The sequence below is a fragment of the Sciurus carolinensis genome, chromosome 8 (genome assembly GCF_902686445.1).
Source record: "Sciurus carolinensis chromosome 8, mSciCar1.2, whole genome shotgun sequence".
Taxonomy (NCBI): domain Eukaryota; kingdom Metazoa; phylum Chordata; class Mammalia; order Rodentia; family Sciuridae; genus Sciurus; species Sciurus carolinensis.
In genome coordinates this window covers 98,305,733-98,329,189 of record NC_062220.1, presented here as the reverse complement: position 1 = coordinate 98,329,189, position 23,457 = coordinate 98,305,733, and the positions used below count along the sequence as shown (strand labels likewise).

Genomic DNA, 23,457 nt, shown 5'->3' with positions numbered 1-23,457 from the left:
AGCAATTTACCAAGACCCTAAGCAACTTAGTGAGACCCTGTCTCAAAATAAAAAATGAAAAGGGCTAGGCTTGTAGATCAGTGGTTAAGCATCCCTAGATTAAATTCTCAGCATAAAAAGAAGAATACAAATAATAATAAATGTTGGCAAGGATGTGGAAATGTTGGAATAATAATAAAAATAATAATAAATAATAATAATAAAAATATAATAATAATAAAAATATAATAATATATTAATAAAATAATAAATATAATAAATAAAATATAATATAAAATATAATAATAAATATAATAAATAAATAAATATTTTATAAATAAAATATAATAATAAAATAATAATAATAATAAAAATAATAATAATAAATGTTGGAAGGATGTCTCAAAATTAAAAGAAATAAAAGAGTTGGGGATGAAGCTGATTTGCAAAGCATCTCTGTATTCCACTCCCAGTACCAAAAGAAAAAAAAAAAAGCAATTTAGGGTTAGAAGTATGGGTCAATGGTAGAGAGCTGACCTCACGTGTTCAAGGCCTTGGGTTTGAACCCCAGAACCACAAATGCACACACAAGTTTATTTTCTTCACAATATTAGAGGTTCAAGGGCCTACTGCTAGCATCAGCTGAGCTCTGGTGAAGACCTCATGACAGAGAGCATCACAATGACAAAAGTATATGCAATAGGAATCATGGTGAAGCAGGAAGCCAGAGAGCAGAGAAGGAGTCTCCTCTTCTTAACAAAGTTTGCTCTTTCATAACACCTCATTTGAGTGAAAACAACCAGGATCCCATGAGAATTACTTTAATCCCTTCTGAGGGCAGCACCTCCACTAGGCCCTGCTTCTTTAAATTTCTACCACCTCCCAACATTGTCACACTGAGGACCAGGCTTCCATCACAAGAACCCTTGCGGGGACTGGGGAGATAGTTCAGTAGGTAGAGTGCTTGCCTTGCAAGCACAAAGCCCTGGGTTTGATCCCCAGCACCGCAAAAAAAAAAAAAAAAGAACCCTTGGGGACCTGCTCAAACTATATGCAAACAATAACAAACATAGAAAATTTGCAAATAAGTACCTCAAATCTCAAGTCATACAGGCATTCTTTCCAAATTTCAGATACCAATTAAAAACTGAGCTGCTTCTCAACATGGACAACACCATGTAGCATGCCATACCCTAAGGTGAGTTTCAATAGATGCTTTTTTGGGGGGCGGTATACCGGGGATTAAACTCAGGGGCACTCAACCACTGAGCCACAACCCCAGTCCTATTTTGTATTTTACTTAGAGACAGGGTCTCACTAAGTTGCTTACCGCCTTGCTTTTGCTGAGGTTGGCTTTGAACTCTCGATCCTCCTGCCTCAGCCTCCTGAGCCACTGGGATTTCAGGCATGTGCCACCATGCCCAGCTGCATTTCATTTATTGTTAATGATTCTACCATGCATTGCTTGGGGGATCAGAGAGATAATATCAGTATTAAATTTTAAAAATCAGTTATACCTTAACTTATTCCACGAATCTTTCTGAATCACTATCTGCTATTTACAAAGCACTCCTATAGGCACTAAAGAAAACAACGTATAACAAATACATCTAGGTTTTCTTGCTGGTCACCACTCTGTTGTATAGTTTTACATGGTACATGACATAGTACCTTATTTATGCAATGAAATTAAATAAATTGTTTTTAATTTTTAAAACCCTGTGAAGGATCCCCTAAAAAGTGAAGCATAGAATTATCATATGACCCAGAAATGCCATTCTTAGTAATACTCTCCAAAGAATTGAAAACAGAGACTTGAATACTTGTATGCAAATGTTCACAACAGCATTGTTCACAATAGCCAACGACAGATGAAGGTATTCAGCTATAAACAGAAATGAAGTTCTAATGCATGCTACCATATGAATAAGCCTTGAAATCAGTAAGCTAAGTGAAATTAGCCAGACACAAAACAACAAATATTGTGTGATTCCACCCATATTAAAATGTATAAAACAGGCAAATTCATAGGGCTAGAAAGTAGATTAGAAATTACCAGGGGATAAGGGGAAGGGAAGTGAAGAGTTATTGCCTAATCAATACAAAGTTTCTGTTTAGAGTGTTAATGCAAATATTTTGGAAATAAGTAATGGTGATGATTATACAACACTGTAAATTTAATTAATGCCACTGAATTCAACACTTACAAATGATTAAAATGGAAATTTTTATGTTACATATATTTTACCACAACAAAAAATTTTAAACCACATGAAGTATCTATGGTGGCCACCAGCCACCAGCCATGAGCACTAGGAGCTCAGACAAAGGTGGACCAACTGACACCTTACCCCAAACACAGGGACAGTACCCTGGCAATCTGCTGCAGCCAGGCTGAAAACTTCTATACCACAGACTGCTCACAGAGAAGCCCTAGGGGACCATGTGCTCAGCAACTTACAACCACGAGCCAAAAGAACCCAGATGCAGGTTAGAAAACTAATACTCTACCCTAGTGATCTACATCAGTCATAGTGGAAGCTTCTGTGTCACAGATCACCCAAAGAGTCTGCAATCACAGGACCCACAGTTGCAGATAACCACCAAGAACTATGCTGCTATAAAGAAGCCCATGCAGAGGGGAGTGGACATTCAGCATCCCACAGTAGTCAACAAGAGCCCTAAGCCCTGCATACTGTGTCCTCACACCCAACAAAAACAACTAGTGGACACAGCACCCTCCAATCACACCAACTTGGGCCCCTAGACTGACTAACAAGCATTGGCTAGTGAGAAAACCACACCAACCAAGAAAGCAGCTCCTGTGTTCCAGCCCCTCTAGGAGGATCCACAGCTGTGAGAGTTAGTAGTTAACTCAATTCTCATTCAGATGCACAAACCCACAGAAGGCATTTCCTGAAGATAACCCCAAGTAGCCAGTGGAGAACCTCAGCACATACACAAAGGCAATACAGCTTACAAAAGGGCTTAACAGAGCAGTGTTACACAGAAATCAGCCACCAGATACAAGCCCACCAACCTATGACCTATGACCTATGCACTCCAGACCATCATAGGCAACCCAGCATCACATCAACCAGTCTACAATAACTCTACCTTAGAGCACCACACTCCATACACACCCCAAAATATACACAGGGAAACCCACAGTGAATTTGATAGTGCTGGATACATGGAGCTTTACTTTGGGGGGGTGAGGGAGCATGTAAGACTGCATCCTCTAACAGGGAATAACCTGGCTTCTAAGTCACAGACAATTAGAAACTGTGTCCTCTAGCCCCACTAGAAAGTTATTAGGAACCTGGACACAGCAAAGAAAAAGACCTCCTAGAATTGTATCAGAGGTCAGCCAATGTGATTACTACCTCCACACCCAGGAAATATTAGAGGTGAAGTTGAGGACTGGTGGGCATCTTCCAAAGGTTTCAAATCCAAATCAGGAAGATTCCATAAGAAATCTCCCAGTCTTGGCATGAAATATCATAAATAGTTCTAATGACAATTTTGATCTTACAGATATTACTTTTCATATTGCATTGATAAATATCCCCTTATTATTTGATTTTGTAGCCCTAAACCCAATTGATTATATTTCTTCTGATGTTTGAAAGTTTTAATTATAATCATTCTATCTTTGCTTTCCTGTCTCAATTTTATACTTACTCCTTTTATTCATTCTTTTCTCTCTTGCATTATATGCTCCTGCCTCGAATCCCCCACCCCATTTTTTTCTTTTTCTCTTAGTTTGTATTTTTTTTCTTTTTTCTTTGCCCATTTTTTCTCTTATCTGCTTGTCATTCCCTATATAGTGCAATAATAATTTTACTATGTTTAATAACTAATTTATCAACCTGTTCAAGAACATTACTACTATTTTATACTTGGATTAGAGGAGCTGTGATAGCACATTCAATAAATGTTTCCCCCATAAGGTTTATTAGTACATGGCTTTGCTCTGATGTTATTATAGCTAGTAGTGTTTAGTATCTTCTCTCAAAGTGGTGTTGATATGGGGCATAGCAGAGGATACTCGTTGAGTGGGAATATGAATACTTGGATATTTACTCAGCATGGGGCAATTAAGGGAAAGAAGTTCACTTTAAACAGTCCCTTGCATAAATATAAAAAAGATAAACATTTCAGCAGATGGGTAGACATACAAAGAATACAAAAAGGAAGGAAACAAGCCACCCCAAAGAGCCCACACTTCAACAACTGAGTCTGTTGACATCACAATGGAGGAAATGTTGGATAAAGAATTTAGAAAGTTCATAGTTAAAATATTCAATGAACTAAAGAAATATGTAAGGAATGAACACACAGTACATTAAAGATTGTTTTGATTTAAAAAAAAAAAAAAGAGATTCTGAAAAAGAACCAAAACTGGAAATGACTCAATAAATCAAATTAAAAATTCAGTTGAAAGATCATCAACAGACTAGACCACATAGAATACATATTCTCAGGCTTCAAAGACAAAGTATATGAACTTGGAAATAAAGTTCACAATAAAGAAAAGATGTAAAGAGACCATGATCAGAACAATCAAAAAATCTGAGTAACATTAGAAGACCAAATTTAAGAATTATTGGCAGAAGAAGGCACCAAAACACAAACTAAAAGAAGTGCACAATGGGGTCTGGAGTTGTGACTCAGTGGTAGAGCACTTGCCTGGCATGTGTAAGGTCATGGGTTTGATACTCAGCACCACATATAAATAAATAAAATTTTTAAAAGATCCATTGACAACTAAAAACAAATATTTAAAAGGAAATGTACAACCTTTTCAATAAAATAATATCAGAAAATTTTCCAAATCTTAGGAATGAGATAGAAATCAAATATAAGAGGCATTTGGAACCCAAAACAGACAAGATCAAAAATATCCTCTTCAAGACACACTGTAATTAAAATGCCTAAGATACAGAACAAAGACACGATTTTTAAAACTGCAAGAGAAAAATAGCAGGTCATATTTAGAGGTAAACTAATTAGGATTTCTACTAATTTCTAATGCCAGACCCTAAAAGCCAGAAGGGCTTGGAATAATATAAAGCAATCCCTGAGAGATAATGGGTGCCAATAAATACTGCTATATCCAGCAAAACTATTCTTCAGAATTGAATATAGAAACAAAAAGAATTCATAACCACTATGCTAGCACTACAAAATATATTCAATGAAATATTTCACACAGAAGAAATGAAAAATTAATATCAGAGCAAGCATAGGGATGAATCTCACTAAACAAATAGTTAATTCAAGGAGAATCAAGTCTGAATTAAGCACTAGAAATAAATCAAGATGGCAGGAAATAAAAATCATCTCTCTATAATAACATTGAATGTAAATGGTCTAAACTCTCCAATCAAAAGACAAAGATTGGCCAAAAGGAGTGAAAAAACAAGACCCAACCATGTGTTGTTTACAAGAGACTCACCTTACAGGCAAAAACATTCACAAGCCAAAGATGAAAGAATGGAAAAAGAAATTCCATGCAAATAGAAACCAAAAGTAAGCAGAAATAGCTACTCTCACATCTAACAAAGTAGACTTTAATTAAAAATTGATCAGAAGAGACAAAGAAGATCACTTCATACTGGTTAAGGGAAAGATCCAGCAAAAAGACACAATAATTATAAATACTTATGCCCCAAACATCAGTGCACCTATATACATAAAACAAACCCTTCTCAATATAAAGAATCAAAGAGACAACAATACAATCATACAGGGTTATCAACACACCTCTCTTACTAATAGATAGATCATTCAGACATAAGACTCTTCAGAACTAAAAAATATTATTTATCAGATGAACCTAACAGACATGTATAGACTATTTCATCCACCAACAACTGGATTCACTTTCTTAGCTGCACAGAGAACATTCTCTAAAATACACCTTATTTTAGGACACAAAGCAAGTTTTCACACATAGAAAAAAAATACATAAATTCCTTCCGTCCTATCAGATCATAAAAGAATGAAATTAGAAATCAATAAGATAAAAACAGAAATCATATTAACACCTGAATATCAATAATGTACTTTTGAATGAGAAATGGGTCATAAAAACACTCAGAAGAGAAATAAAAAATTCTTCGAAAAAATGAGAAGAGGTACAACATGCAATATCTCTGGGTCAGTATGAAGGCAGTTCCAGGAGGAAAGTTTATAGAATCAAGTGCCTATATTTAAAAAATAAAAAGGAAGATCCAAAATAAATAATCTAATGTAACACCTCAAGGTCTTAGAAAAGGAAAAATAAACTAATTCCAAAATAAGTAGGAGACAGGAAAAATAAGATCTGAGCCAAAATCAATGAAATTTGGAATAAAAAATAAGTAAAAGGATCAATACAACAGTTAGTTCTTTGAAAAGATAAACTAGGATCTACTAGAAAATAAAGTGAGGAGGAAAAAGACTGTTTTCCAATTATATTGTACATCACCCCTCCTTGTCTAAGTGCTCACAAATCACCTAATAATATATTGTAGAATCTTTCCAAGAATAAAAGGCAAGCATAATTTTATATGAGACAGAGAAACCACCATCTTTATTTATTTTTTTATTTTTTGGAAAGGAAAAAAAAGATCTTACAGTAACTAAATAAATGAAATTGATGTGAAATATACAGTATCTAATTCTGAGTTTTGTCTCTAGATATAATTTAAGAAAAGACTAGGTCAGTAAGATGGAAAATAGAGGGGTAAGCAATCATAATACTTTAGCCACATATATGAATACAGAAATCATAAAGTAAGTTTAAAATATTGTATCAAAGAATGTAGTTAATTACAGAAGTATTCTGAAGGATTAAGGACAAAATTTCATGATATCTTTTATTTATTTTCAAAAAGTTCAAACACAAACACACACACACACACACACAGTCTACGTGTTGAACATACATAAATAAGTATATATAGCAAAATGCTAACATTGCTTTATCTAGGCATAAAGGGAAGTTTGTTATTCCTTATACTTTATGTTTTAAATTTTCATAATAAAATGCCAAAATAAAACTCACATTTTTATAGGCTCTTATATTAGATGCTCTGCTGACCATAACATATGTCCATAAAAGGGGTACTATAACTATCAACTAATTAATATACAGAATTATTTGAAATATAGAATGACATATATTTGAAAGTTATCAAATCATATTGCCATGAAAATACCAGGTTCGATTTTCTAAGCAGAATTTTGCTTTGAACAAAGCCTGGTTTTGGTTGGTCTCATTGACGAAGGAGTCATACTTTTTGAAGCTCTTGTATATTCAGCTGATTGCTTTGCATAATGCTTTGGGACCATTTCTATAAACTAGACTCACTGTATTAGCAACATAGCCACTAAGATCTGAATGCAGTTGCTACTGTCATAGCCAAAAAGCAAATCCTTGCCAGAAAGAATATAAAAGAGTAGCCAAAAACTAATTTTCCCTGTAGGCAGCAAGAGGCATAACTTATGAACAGAATAAACAGCTATATTAACATAAAAAAGGTCCCCAGATGATCTATTTAAGTTTAATGTAAGCTAAAATGTACTTACTATCATCAATCAGACTTGAAGAGAAATCAAGCCCATAATGAAACTTAATTTTAAATTGTCACAATCTCCTAGAGGACACTGGCATGATCCAGAGTATGGGAGAAAGTACCAGCAACTCAATCATTTAGGTCAGAATTACACATGTTGGACTAAAATATTCATATCTATATCATGTGTAGCAACAACTACACATTCTACCTAACACTATCCCACTGAGAAACCCAAATGAAAATGTACTTGTTCAATCAAATCTGAAACCTTGACTACTCAGGATGAAATATCAGAATGTTCTGAATTGGAAGCAAAGAAACAGGACTATGAACACTGAAACTGAACTAAATAAGTAATGAAGACCAGAAGAAGTATTACTGAGAAAAAACAATCTCCTGATGATATAAGAAGAAAGAAGAGAGGAGGAAGACAAGGAGGAAGGGGATGAGGAAGAAGAAAAGAAAGAGGAAGAGGAGGTCAAAGATAAGGAGGATGAGGTGGAAGAATAACAAAGGCCTGAGAATGAAGACAATGAGAGCTGGGACCAAGGTGATGGCAGTCACTACAGAGCAGGCCAACCATGGTGGAGAACAATTTTAAAAACCACACTGAGCTAGGCATGATGGCTCACACCAACAGGAGGATCAAGAGTTCAGAGCCAGCCTCAGCAAAAGAGAGGCACTAAGCAATGCAGTGAGACCCTGTCTCTAAATAAAATACAAAATAGGACTGGGGATGTGGCTCAATTGTTGAGTACCCCTGAGTTCAATCCCCAGTATCCCAAAAGAAAAAAGAAAAAAGAAAAAGAAAGACAAATCTAAGTGATGTTGTAGAAAAGATATGGAAAAGCGGGGTGGTATGATTTCAGGACAATTTTCAAGGTTTGGGTTCAACAATATATCTAGTAAACAAAAAATTGTAAATTTGTGAGATTGATACTCCAGAACCAAAAAAGATGGTCATTGATTCTTATCTTAAAAAAATTAAGATAAATTAATCCTTCAAAAACCCAGATAAATAAAGTAGGAGGAGAGCAATGAGATTAACAATTAATGCTTTGGTGACAAATTTTTAAAAATTTAAAAATGGGGACTTGGTTTTCTAATCAAATATATACCTCCATTAGAGTAGATTATAAAACTTAACAAGGATGGCAAACAAGTTTATTCTCACATAATGAAATCAATTTCATGTGTATAAGAAAATAACAGATAATGCTTAATTAATGTTGACTATGTAGCAGGTACTCTTTTACACACTTTACACACAAAAACTCAATTCTAACAATGCTAGGAAAAATCTAATAATATTATTCCCAGTTTATTGATGAGGAAACTGAGGCACAAAGAAGTTAAGTAACCTGCCTGAACTCATATAGCTAGAAAGTAGAGAAGGTAGAATTAGAAACTCAATCAAAGGTAGTACTTTTAACCATTATGCCATCCTGACCCTCTAAGAAAGATACTGAAATCAGGTCTGGATACTGGCTATCTGAATAAATTGTAAGAAAAAGTTTGGGCTTTCCAATGATATGGCCTGGGTTCAAATGTCAGTTTTTCCCCTTACTAATGTTAAAAGAAAAATCGTTAAATAAATTAAATTTAGCAGAGTTTATTTGAGAACATTATGATTTATTATTTGAGCAGCTCTCAGAACCAGGAGAAATTCAGAGAGCTCCACCCAGCAAGTGAGCTGTATTTAGAAACGAAAAAAAAAAAGGAAGTGACATATAAAAATAGCTTTGATTGGTTATAGTCCACCATTTGCCTCATGCGGACATGGTCTGATCAATTGGTAGCTGATGATTTGATGAAGCTTGCAGCTGTGATTGGCTGAGACTTCATTATTGGTTATAAGAATATACTCAAATTAGTTTTTAGTTGGTTTACATACTAAATTAGGTTTTAAATTTTCTATATACTGAGGCAACTTTAGACCAAAGTTAATTTAATTTAGCATTAGCTATGTAACCTTTGAAGAATCACTTAGACCCTATAAACTCAATGCTCTTTCATGAAAATGAAGATCTAATGCTTCAGCTACAAAGCAAACTGAGGTTTAAAAGTAAAGTGCCCAAGTTCAGGATCGAATGCAAAAAGCACTCAGTCAATAGTAGCTAGGACTATAATTATACACAATATACAAGAAAATATAAAGCACGTTATACTTACTAAAAAAGTGAACTTAATTTCTTAAATGGCATTTATAGAAAAATTACAGATTGTCATGAAAGATAGTTTTAAAACACTTTTGCTCTGATATTCAAATCACAAGTTACAACAGGTGGTAAAATGACTTCTACAGAGCATACTATACCTCTTTGATGACTTTCACCCCTTTTGGATCCTTGATATTAACAGCTATACTCTAAAAATCAAAAAATATATATTTTAAAATATTAGCATAAAGGTTTTTCTTATTGTTGACAGTCCAACAAGAGTGTCATTTGAATCGTAGATTCTCCTCTTAAAGCAAATGAATAGCCTTCATGAAGAAATATTTAAATCATCTTTACTGATTTTATTTGCAATTAGGATGTATCAGAATGAGAGCAAGGATTATAATGAATGGTTTTCAATAGTACTACTGTTAGAAAGTTAGCATTCTCTAAAAAGAAAGTAAAGAATCAGTTTCTTTCATAAAATGATTTCTATTATAAATTCTCACAAAATGTTTTTAGTAGAGAAAGATTAATTTTAAAATCCCTATTTCTATTTGATAGCTGATGAATAAAGAAAATTTCATCTTATTTGACATATTAGTTATATCTACCAAAAAAGCCATGATGATATTCAAAGCTTTTTTATAATAAAAGAACTACACAAATAAAGCAAAAAATAAAGAAAGGATGATATCCTTACTTTTTTATTTCGGTTAACACTGAGAAAATATGTACTTTCTGTACCCACAAAAGGTGGCCCCCAAGTTCGTGTATCATCACCAGCTCCTAAAAATAACAATATGAGCTATTAATTCTTAGCATTGAAACATCATGGGAGATTTCTATAAGTTCTGAATAAGTAGTGGTGTGAGACACCTGTATAGGCAATAACAATTAACATTTATCATTTATCACTAACCCTCTAAAAAAGTAGAGAATCTATGAACGTGGATTAAAGTTTTAAACCCTAATCATTTAAATAGTATAATCTATTAACCATTAAACTTTATTTACTCTCTGAGATGGAGCCAGGCATAATCTTTTGGCGGGGAGAGGAGAACAAAAATTAAATTCATTTATTTAAAAACCTCACAAGAGAAATAGAGTGCACAAGTCAGAAAAGAAAAGAAGCATTAGTTCCAACTGTACATGAACCAATAATAACACAAGGTAATAAATGCTAAATACCAAATGGAATGGTATACTCAAAACATTTTCAGGGAGGGGGATTTGGGGGAATGAACTATAAGGATCCATAAAGAAAACTACCCTGGAATAAACCCCATTAGTGACTTTGTGGGAAATGTATGTGTAAGTTCAGATCTTTGGTACCAGAGAATCCAGTCTTTTTTTTTTTTTTTTTTTTTGAACTCCCAATATTTCAAAATAGATGGAGGAGAAGCAGTAACAATGCCAGGATAAAACTGAAATTCATTTATTTTAAATATGTGCATGCATCCCTCAGGTGGAATAAGGTCAGAAGTCTAAACTGGACGCCCAAGAAGGCTTTTCTGCTCCTCTTGTCCTTAGGACATAACCATGATTTTGGAAAGGCAGAAAGATCAATGCCAGTCTCACCTGACCTGAAATGTAAGGTTAAAGGTCACAAATTGTTAAACCAGAAATCTTGAAAATATGTTTTGTTTGACTCTCAGAGTTTTTAAGTTTTTTAACAATTTGCTAAGATTTCAAAATTTAGAGATCTCATGTAAAAATTCAGACTCCTTTCTTAAGTGGCTTTTCAATACATTCATTAATTCAACGCTTATTGAGCACCAGCTAAGTCAAGATACTGCTATATCCAGAGCAGACATAGCAGTGAACAAAAGACAAAAATTCCTGATCTCATATCCCTGCCTATAGATACAATCTGGAGTTTTAGTGGCTTCATTTGCTGCCTGTCCAGCCCACTCATTTAGGTTCCCTGCCAGCCCCTATGGGCATTGTAGATTATACTCATGGACTTGCTAACTCTTAAAAAAAAAAAAAAAAAAAAACAGATAAAAAGTATATTTAAGTTTGATATGCTCTTTGATTACATAAGTAAGAATAAGTCCTAAGTCAGAAACTGCAACTGCAACCAAATTTTATTTAATTAAAGAAATAGAGAAGTGGACATGAAAAGAGTCTATTAGAATTTGGAAATACTATGAAGTTGTGTTCATGAGAATGCTATTAGTCATTTTTCCTCATATTCATGTTAAGCAAGTATCTCAAAAACCCAAAATAATTAAGTATATAATATGAACATTAGGGGGATGGAAAGACAGTAGAATGAAACAGACAGTATTACCCTATATATATTTATGATTACATGAATGGTGTAAATCTACATTGTGTACAACCATAGAAATGAAAAGTTATACCCCATTTGTGTACAATGAATCAAAATGCAGTCTATAAAATTTTTTAAAAATTTTAATTAAAAAAATGTATTGGGCAGGAGGGCTAAAAGAACAGTCAGATTAATCAGCCAAAAAAGGAGCAGTAAACACCTGCTAGGAACAAAGTTTGGTGATGAGAGGTAATAAAGACCTAGACAAAGAAAGGTCTCCCCACAGTGGAACCTAAAATGCAAAGGAGAAACAGGGCTAAGTAAATAAAGAATAATGATTTATAAAAGTAATATAAGTACAATTACTAGCCTGTTGACCAACTGAAATAGCAAGAGAAATTAGATGGGATACTCTATGCAAAAATGGAAGATGCAAGATATCCATAGGTTGAAATCAAGAAGTGCTCTGATGTTGAAATCAAATCAAAATGTGGAAATCAGAAGCTTTAAGAAACTGGAAGGTGGGTGTACAGCTAGAAAATAAATATTCTTCAGTATGTGTTCAGTAATGACTGAAAGTGATAAACCTCGTTGACTGGATATATGAAGCATTGTCTCAGGAAAGCAGGATTCTCCAGGCACATCTAACATCTGAGATTGCTAAACATGAGCTCAGCTGAATATAAAAAGATGAAATACAATAATATATAATACTCCCCATGCTGATCAGAAAATCTTCTGCTAAATGCTTTTGCCTCTTAGGAAGATCTGCTTATCAGGAAATGGAATCTTCCAGGTCAAATATTCTACTTTGTATGGTTTATCACTTATGGTAAATTAATGTTGATATAATTATAAATTCATCTCTATGAGTCTTACATGCAGATAAATGCACACTAATCAGCACTAGACCATTCTCATTGATTTGAGAATTCTGTTCCAGACCCATAAGGACCAAATCTTAGAACATAAATAATAATACTAATTTTTGAAAACTCTAAATAATCAGTCTATAGGATGATGACATAAAGGATCTGTGCCTCTTAAGTGCCTGTTGGAAAGAAATGACACTCAAGAAAGATACTTTTTAAAGCAACTTTATCAATAATAGCATGAACTAATCACCATAATGTTTAAAAGCACCAAATAAAAGTAAAAATTATATATAGAGAAGACATGCATTTGATGGGAAAAGAAGGAAGAAAGAAACAGAAAGATGTGAGATTTAAAAAAATTAATCTAAGCTTATGAGTTGTCCCCTTAAAACCTTTAAACTCTAAAATGGTAAAGAACTTTTTTATTAGAAATAGAATAGAAAGGCGGGCCAAGATGGCGGACTAGAGGGCGGCTGCATTTCACGCTGCTCCAGGACGCAAGATTCAAAAGAGGAGATAGTGAGAGACTTGGGACCAACTCAAAGCTGCCGGGTGAGTCTCTCCTGTTGGGGAGGCGTCCAGGATGGGGCGGTAGCCCCGGAACGCAGGGAATTTGTGAAGTGGAGTTGCTCGGCGAGACGCCCCTCCCCCCGCTGGAGCGGTAAACACGGACAACTGGGATCATCGTAGAGGAGGCGGCTCAGCATAGCGCTTGGACTCGAGCAGCCGCTGGGGCTCCGGGTGGCTGCCTGGGGAGGAGCTGCGTGGCGAGCTGTTTGGACCCAGAGTGACCGCTTCCGAACACCGGGGGGTTGCCCGGAGGAGGAGGAGAGGCCCGGCGGGTCGCTTGGGTCTAGGAGTGACTGCATCAGAGCCACGGGGGGTTGCCAGAGGAGGAGCTGCGTGGTGAGCTGTTTGAACTCAGAGTGGGCGCTCCTGAGCGCCGGGGGACTGCCCGGAGGAAGAGGAGGAGCACGGCGGGACGCTTGGTCTGGGAGTGACTGCATCAGAACCACAGGCGGTTGCCAGAAGAGGAGCTGCGTGGTAAACTGTTTGAACCCAGAGCGAGCGCTCCTGAGTGCCGGGAGGTTGCCCGGAGGAGGAGGAGGAGCGCGGCGTGTTGCTTGACCTGGGAGTGACTGCATCAGAGCTGCGGGCGGTTGCCAAAGGAGGAGCTGCGTGACGAGCTGTTTGAACTCGGAGTAGCTGATCCAGAACACTGGTGGCCTGCCTGGAGGAGGAGAGCGGTGGGACGCTTAGCCTGGGAGTGACCGCATCAGAACCACAGGCGGTTGCCAGAGGAGGAGGCGAGTGGTGAGCTGATTGGACTAAAAGCAACCGCTCCTGAACACCGGTGGCCTGCCTGGAGGAGGAGCGTGGTGAGTCACCTGGTCTCGGAGCCACCGTTCCTGAACACCTGGGGGGCTACCCCAAGGAGGAGGAGGAGGAACAGGGCGGGTCACTTGGACTTGGAGTGACTGCCTAGGGCTACGGGTGGTTGGCGGGAGGAGGAGACCCGAAGTGAGTTGTTTGGATTCCTAGTGACTGTGTCCGAAACCAGGCGGCTGTCCGGAGGAGGAGGTGTGTGGCGGGTCTCTGTGTCTCGGAGCTGTTGTGCGGGGCTCCAGGTGGTGGCTCGGGGGGGGGGGGGGGGGGGGCTGCATGGCCGGGCGATTGGTGCGGAGCAGGGTCCCAGGAGCTAGGTGGCTTCTTGCTGGAAGAGCCGCACAGAGACACGCCTAGGGGCGGAGCGAAGATTCCAGGGCGGCGGGCAGACTCTCTGGGAGAGGCAGCCTAAGGAGACTCGCCTGCGAAGGGTGAGGCTCCCAGGCCCAGGACGTAGGTCCGGGCCCCTGGGATCGTTGCAGAAGAAGACAGCCCAGCCCAGGTGGTAGTTGTAGATTGAGGGGAACCTCTAGGAGGGCAACTGACTAGCGAGACGTCCCCACCGAGTGACTCTTCCCGGCCAGGGGAGGTTTTCCCACAGGGACGGTAAAGCCAGAGACATAGGCACAAACAGGCCTTGCCTCAGCCCACAGTCTACTTCCCCATTGGATGACCATTGGTCAACAAGTGGAGGCACCTCTGCCCACTAGCAGGGAATATACGCCACCTGAGGGTTACCACACCTAGAGAGGCAGCTTCTTCGTGGAGCTCTGCATTATCAACCTCCTCCAAGACTTCAGGCTACTGAAGGATAAGAGGGGATATACTAGCAATCTTCAGGGACATTATAAGTTGATAGAGGAAATCTGCAATATCTTAATGATCCACTGATCCCTGAACAATATGAGAAAACAAGGGAAGAAAATGCCCCAAACAAATCTAGATGTTACATCAATAAAATCCAACGACAGCATGGCAGAAGAAATGACAGAAAGGGAGTTCAGAAATGTACATAATTAAAATGATTAGGGAAGCAAACGATGAGATGAAAGAGCAAATGCAGGCATTGAACGATCGCACCAATCGACAGTTAACAGAGCAAATTCAGGAAGCAAAAGATCATTTCAATAAAGAGTTAGAGATATTGAAAAAAAACCAAACAGAAATCCTTGAAATGAAGGAAACAATAAACCAAATTAAGAACTCCATAGAAAGCATAACCAATAGGATAGAACAGCTGGAAGTCAGAACTTCAGATATTGAAGACAAAATATTTAACCTCGAAAACAAAGTTGAACAAACAGAGAAGATGGTGAGAAATCATGAACAGAATCTCCAAGAACTATGGGATATCATGAAAAGGCCAAATTTGAGAATTATTGGGATTGAGGAAGGCTTAGAGAAACAAACCAAAGGAATGAACAATCTATTTGAAGAAATAATATCAGAAAATTTCCCAAATCTGAAGAATGAAATGGAAAATCAAGTCCAAGAGGCTTATAGGACTCCAAATACACAAAATTACAACAGACCCACACCAAGGCACATTATAATGAAAATACCTAACATACAAAATAAAGACAGAATTTTAAAGGCTGTGAGAGAAAAGAACCAAATTACATTCAGGGGGAAGCCAATACGGATATCAGCAGATTTTTCAATCCAGACCCTAAAAGCTAGAAGGGCCTGGAACAACATTTTTCAAGCTCTGAAAGAAAATGGATGCAAACCAAGAATCTTATACCCAGCAAAACTTACCTTCAAATTTGACGATGAAATAAGATCATGCCACGATAAACAAAAGCTAAAAGAATTTACAAAAAGAAAGCCAGCATTACAGAACATTCTCAGCAAAATATTTCATGAGGAAGAGATAAAAAACAAAGAAGCAAATCAGCAAAGGGAGGAATTATCCTAAAGGAACTGTCAAATAAAGGAGGAACCAAGATGTGTCAAAAATTTTAAATATGAACCAAATGACTGGGAATACAAATCATATCTCAATAATAACCCTGAATGTTAATGGCCTGAATTCATCAATCAAAAGACATAGACTGGCAGATTGGATTAAAAAGAAAGATCCAACAATATGTTGCCTGCAAGAGACTCACCTCATAGAAAGAGATACTCATAGACTAAAGGTGAAAGGATGGGGAAAAACATACCATGCACATGGGCTCAGCAAAAAAGCTGGAGTATCCATCCTCATTTCAGATAATGTGGACTTCAAGCCAATGTTAGTTAGAAGGGATAAAGAAGGACATTTCATACTGCTTAAGGGAAGCATAAATCAGCAAGATATAACAATCATAAACATCTATGCCCCAAACAGTGGCTCATCCATGTATGTTAAACAAATCCTTCTCAATTTCAGAAACCAAATAGACCATAACACAATAATACTAGGTGATTTTAACACGCCTCTCTCACCACTGGACAGATCTTCCAAACAAAAATTGAACAAAGAAACCATAGATCTCAATAACACAATCAATAATTTAGACTTAACAGACATTTATAGAATATACCATCCAACCAAGAGCGAATACACTTTCTTCTCAGCAGCACATGGATCCTTCTCCAAAATAGACCATATATTATGCCACAAAGCTAATGTCAGCAAATACAAGAAGATAGAGACACTACCTTGTATTCTATCAGATCATAATGGATTGAAGTTACAAATTAATGAAAGAGTAAAAAACAGAAACTACTCCAACACCTGGAGATTAAACAATATGCTACTATATGATGAATGGATAACAGAAGATATTAGGAAGGAAATTAAAAAATTCTTAGAGGTAAACGAGAACAAAGAAACAACATATCAAAATCTCTGGGACACTATGAAAGCGGTACTTAGAGGAAGATTTATTTCATGGAGTGCATTTAATAAAAGAAGTAAAACTCAAAAAATAAATGACCTAACACTACAGCTCAAAGCCCTAGAAAAAGAACAGACCAACACCAAAAGTAGTAGAAGACAGGAAATAGTTAAACTCAGAGCTGAAATCAACGAAATTGAAACGAAAGAAACAATACAAAAAATTGACAAAATAAATAGTTGGTTCTTCGAAAAAATAAACAAAATTGATAAACCTTTAGCCACACTAACAAAGAGAAGACAAGAGAAAACCCAAATCACTAAAATTCGGAATGAACAAGGAAATATCACAACAGACACGACCGAAATACAAAACATAATTAGAAGCTATTTTGAAAATCTATACTCCAACAAAATAGAAAATTTCGAAGACATCAACAGGTTTCTAGAGACATATGAATTGCCTAAACTGAACGAGGAGGACATACACAATTTAAATAGACCAATTTCAAGTAATGAAATAGAAGAAGTCATCAAAAGCCTACCAACAAAGAAAAGTCCAGGACCAGATGGGTTCTCAGCCGAGTTCTACAAAACTTTTAAAGAAGAACTCATTCCAATACTTCTCAAAGTATTCCAGAAAATAGAAGAGGAGGGAACTCTCCCAAACTCATTCTATGAAGCCAATATTACCCTGATTCCTAAACCAGACAGAGACACATCGAAGAAAGAAAATTTCAGACCAATATCCTTAATGAACATCGACGTAAAAATTCTAAACAAAATTTTAGCAAATCGCATACAAAAACATATTAAAAAGATAGTGCACCATGATCAAGTGGGTTTCATCCCAGGGATGCAAGGTTGGTTCAACATCAGAAAATCAATAAATGTAATTCACCCTATTAATAGACTTAAAGTCAAGAATCACATGATTATTTCGATAGATGCAGAAAAAGCATTTGATAAAATACAGCACCCCTTCATGCTCAAAACACTAGAAAAAATAGGGATAGTGGGAACATTCCTTAACATTGTAAAGGCCATCTACGCTAAACCCATTGCTAATATCATTCTAAATGGTGAAAAACTGAAAGCATTCCCTCTAAAAACTGGAACAAGGCAGGGATGCCCTCTTTCACCACTTCTATTCAATATCGTCCTTGAAACTCTAGCCAGAGCAATTAGACAGACCAAAGAAATTAAAGGGATACGAATAGGAAAAGAAGAACTCAAACTATCCCTATTTGCTGATGATATGATGGTATACTTAGAGGAACCAGGAAATTCCACCAGAAAACTTTTAGATCTCATAAGTGAATTCAGTAAAGTAGCGGGATATAAGATCAATGCACATAAATCGAAGGCATTTTTATATATAAGCGATGAATCTTCAGAAAGAGAAATTAGGAAAACTACCCCATTCACAATAGCTTCGAAAAAAATAAAGTATTTGGGAATCAATCTCACAAAAGAGGTGAAAGACCTCTACAATGAGAACTACAGAACACTAAAGAAAGAAATTAAAGAAAACCTTAGAAGATGGAAAGATCTCCCATGTTCTTGGATAGGAAGAATTAATATTGTCAAAATGGCCATACTACCAAAAGTGCTATACAGTTCAATGCAATTCCAATTAAAATCCCAATGATGTACCTTACAGAAATAGAGCAAGAAATTATGAAATTCATCTGGAAGAATAAAAAACCCAGAATAGCTAAAGCAATCCTTGGCAGAAAAGAGTGAAGCAGGGGGTATCGCAATACCAGATCTTCAACTCTACTACAAAGCAATAGTAACAAAAACGGCATGGTATTGGTACCAAAATAGAAAGGTGGATCAATGGTACAGAATAGAGGACACGGACACAAACCCAAATAAATACAATTTTCTCATACTAGACAAAGGTTCCAACAATATGCATTGGAGAAAAGATAGCCTCTTCAACAAATGGTGCTGGGAGAACTGGAAATCCATATGCAACAGAATGAAACTAAACCCATATCTCTCACCATGCACGAAACTAAACTCAAAATGGATTAAGGATCTCGGAATCAGACCAGAGACCTTGCATCTTATAGAAGAAAAAGTAGGTCCAGAGCTTCAACATGTCGGCTTAGGACCAGACTTCCTCAACAGGACTCCCATAGCACAAGAAATAAAAGCAAGAATTAATAACTGGGATAGATTCAAACTAAAAAGCTTTCTCTCAGCAAAGGAAACTATCAGCAATGCAAAGAAAGAGCCTACAGAGTGGGAGAAAATCTTTGCCAATCATACTTCAGATAGAGCGCTAATCTCCAGAATCTATAAAGAACTCAAAAAACTCTACACCAAGAATGTAAATAATCCAATCGACAAATGGGCTAAGGAAATGAATAGACACTTCACAGAAGAAGATATACAAGCAATCAACAAACATATGGAAAAATGTTCAACATCTCTAGTAATAAGAGAAATGCAAATCAAAACCACCCTAAGATTCCATCTCACCCCAATCAGAATGGCAATTATCAAGAATACAACCAACAACAGGTGTTGGCGAGGATGTGGGGAGAAAGGTACACTCTTACATTGCTGGTGGGGCTGCAAATTAGTGCAGCCACTCTGGAAAGCAGTGTGGAGATTCCTTAGAAAACTTGGAATGGAACCACCATTTGACCCAGCTATCCCACTCCTTGGCCTATACCCAAAGGACTTAAAATCAGCATATTACAGAGATACGGCCACATCAATGTTCATAGCTGCTCAGTTCACAATAGCCAGATTGTGGAACCAACCTAGATGTCCTTCAATTGATGAATGGATAAAGAAAATGTGGTATATATATACAATGGAATATTACTCAGCCATAAAGAACGATAAAATTATGGCATTTGCAGGGAAATGGATGAAACTGGAGAATATCATGCTAAGTGAGATAAGCCAATCTCAAAAAACCAAAGGAAGAATGATATCATTAATAAGTGGATGATGACACATAATGGGGGGTGGGAAGGGTTAGTGTTGGGGTTGGAGTTGGGTTTAGGGAGGGGGGCAGGAATGGAGGAAGGAAGGACTGTATAGATGGAGGGGAAGGGTAGGAGGGGAGGGGGGGAAGGGAAAAAATGGCAGAATGAATCAAACAACATTACTCTATGTAGATTTATGATTACACAAATGGTATGCCTTTACGCCATGGACAGACAGAGAAACAACATGTATCCCATTTGTTTACAATTTTATAATAAAAAAAAAAAAAAAAAAGAAATAGAATAGAAAGACAGGTTTGGATCTTTGGGTTGCTTTTGATGGACTTTGAATTCTTTTCCTTCTCTCCTTTTTCTGTATCTTATTTCTTCCCTTTTATCATGCCCATGTCCTTGCCATCCCTTCATCCCACACTCAGGGAATGTGGTCACACTCACGCCAATCTTAGTCTCAGTGGTATAGCTTGTATGGGCCTAGGAAGACCATGATGTGAGCTGAGTCCCTAGATATTCTTTATTAACTATGTGAACTTGAACATATTGCTTTACCTCTGTGCCTTATGCTTCTATTTTTCCATTTATAAACAAGGAATAATACCTGCCCATATGGTTATTGTAAAGATTAAATTAAAGTTGAAAAGGGTTTATTCTTTTTTTTAATAGATGGACACAATAACTTTATTTTATTCATTTATTTTAATGTGGTGCTGAGGATCAAACCCTGTACCTTACATTGCTAGGCAAGGGCTCTACCACTGAGCTACAACTCCAGTCCAGCAAAAGGTTTAGAACTTAGCCTGGCTCTGTAATTGTTTTTATCATCATTGTTATTATATGTTTTAACAGAAGGATTCAGGTATATGAGAAGGAACCAACTTTAGCCTTAGTCTTTGGCACATATATAGAGTAAAAAAGGGATCACTAGCATAGGTTCAGAGGAACACAAGGAATGGAAAAAAGACAATAATTATTTCAATTATCTCATCATCACATTTACAGGATATCCAAACATGGATACTTAAGGAATTACTAAAAATATTTATTAGCCTGACTATTTTTTTAAAATAAGCAATAGCTTTACCTGGTCTTTCCACTTTTATAACTTCTGCTCCAAGATCTCCTAAATTCATAGTAGCAAAAGGTCCAGCCAGCACTCTATAATGTTAATGACAAAGAAAAATGACCACCTTGAAATATTTTATTAATTCCTTTCTTAATAGTCCATCAACACAAATAAACTTATATAATACTAAGAATCAAAATTGTGAAAACTGTAATTTGGCCATATGTGTCAAGAGCTTTAAAAAAGTATATCCCCTTTGATCTAATAATTTTATTTCTAGAATTCTATCCTGAAGAAGAAATCAAAACTGAGGCAGAAATTTGTATCTGAGGAAGTCTAATTTATAAAAGTGAAATATTGGGGGATTTTAAGTAATTATATGACATCTACATAATACAATACCATCTTATATTTTTTGTTTAATTTTTAATGACAGAAAAATATTCAAGAGGTAACTGTATATTTAGCTATTACCATACAGTAATCTCATGCAGTCCTTAAGGCCCAAGATAGTATTTTCTTAATGTATTTAGTAAGCACTTAATATTTCAACTGGTAGATGTGTAAGACTAAGAATAATTTATGTATTTTTTTTGTTCAAGGAACAAAAAAGTTAAAAAAAGCATTTCCAAAACTATAAATAAAAAAATAATAGTATGTTTTAAATGTGGATAAAACTGTAATTCCAATATAATTCCAACCATTTTTTAAAATTATATATAAATGCATAGATTGTCAAAAATGCACAAATGTTACATTAATTGCCTCCTAGCATACTGCAATTCCAGGAATTTTTATTTTCTTTTTTCCTTCTCCAAAATTTGAACATAAGCATGTAAGTATCCCCTCATGACCCAAAAACATAAATAAAATTTTTTGAGAGAAGGGAAAAAACAAATCACTTAAATGTAAATAAATTAATACATATAATGGAGGATGGGAAGGGTTAGCATTAGGGTTAGGATTAGGTTTAGGGTTAGGGTTAAGGAGGGTGGTAAGAATGGAGGAAGGAAGGACCGTATAGAGGGAAAAGAGGGGTGGGAGGGGTGGGGGGGAAGGGTAAAAAATAACAGAACGAATCAAACAACATTACCCTATGTACATTTATGATTACACAAATGGTATGTCTTGACTCCATGTACAAATAGAGAAAAAACATGTATCCCATTTGTTTACAATAAAAAAAGAAAAAAAAGGAAAAAAAAAAAGAAAAAAATTAATACAAACCTTGTTAGATCCAGAATTTTTACACCCTCCAATGGCTTTGCATTGTCAGTATCTGGTACAAAACAAAAATATTCTAAGAATATTAATTAATAATTTTCAGAGAGAACAATGCAGAATTCCACATTTTTAAAGATATTTTTAGTTGCAGATGTGCACAATACATTTATTTTGTTTATTTATTTATATGTGGTGCTGAGGATTGAACTCAGCGCCTCAACACATGCTAGGCAAGTGCTTTAGCACTGAGCTACAATCTCAGCCCAGAATTCTTCACATTTTGTTTTAAGTAATCTATTACTATCAAAAACAGTAGTTTTTCTTCACAATGATTCTGCTTTACATGTATCACAGAAACCTTGCCCTGATCCCAGTGAATGTCAACCTGCATAAATTAAAGCCTTTAATAACAAATTATTCCCAATTAGTAGCATCCACAGCTATGTTGCAAATATTTTTCTAATGAAAAATAAAAACTAAAATAGTGACATCTAAAGTATGGGATAGTAAAAGTAACAACAAAGATCTCCACATATTTGTTCTCTCAAGACAGGGAGGAAATAATAAATCTTAAAAAGTAAATTAAACAGAGAGTCTTTCTCTACTTCTTGGTGGCAATGTTCTGGCCTGTTTTTCTCTGCCACGCTATTCACCACTGACGTTCGGCCTCACCTCTAGCCTGGAGGAATGTAGCTGACTATCTGTGGATTGAGACTTCTGAAACTAAGGGGAAAATAACTGCTGGCAAGGATGTGGAGAAAAGGGAACCCTTACACACTGTAAGTGGGAATTAGTATGGCCATTATGAAAAACAGTATGGAGATTCTTCAAAAAATTAAGAATAGAACTACCATATGATCCAGTGATCACACTCCTGGGTATCTATCCAAGGAAATGGAATCAATATGTCAAAGAGATATCTGCATTCCCGTGTTTATTGCTGCACTGCTCATAAGAGCTCAGAAACGACCTGAGTGTCCATCAACGGATGAGAGGATAAAGAACATGGGATACAAATACTATTCAGCTGTAAGAAGAATGAAATCCCGTCATTTATGACAACATGGATGGAACCAGAGATGGTTCTGTTCAAGAAGAAAGACAAGTACCACGTGATTCCCCACTCAGATGT

The 23,457-nt window shown here is 36.3% G+C and overlaps 1 protein-coding gene across 2 annotated transcripts in view; it reads right to left on the bottom strand.

The window, feature by feature from the left end:
- Nucleotides 1-23,457, bottom strand: part of Sugct (succinyl-CoA:glutarate-CoA transferase) — a 752,240-nt gene that overhangs the window by 704,313 nt on the left and 24,470 nt on the right. For both annotated transcript variants that reach the window (XM_047562477.1, XM_047562478.1), the window contains exons 2-5: nucleotides 22,329-22,380; nucleotides 21,120-21,193; nucleotides 10,410-10,495; nucleotides 9,865-9,915 (exon numbers count right to left, since the gene is read on the bottom strand). In XM_047562477.1, coding sequence (XP_047418433.1) covers nucleotides 9,865-9,915; nucleotides 10,410-10,495; nucleotides 21,120-21,193; nucleotides 22,329-22,380 — 263 coding nt within the window. The remainder of the gene's footprint in view (nucleotides 1-9,864; nucleotides 9,916-10,409; nucleotides 10,496-21,119; nucleotides 21,194-22,328; nucleotides 22,381-23,457) is intronic.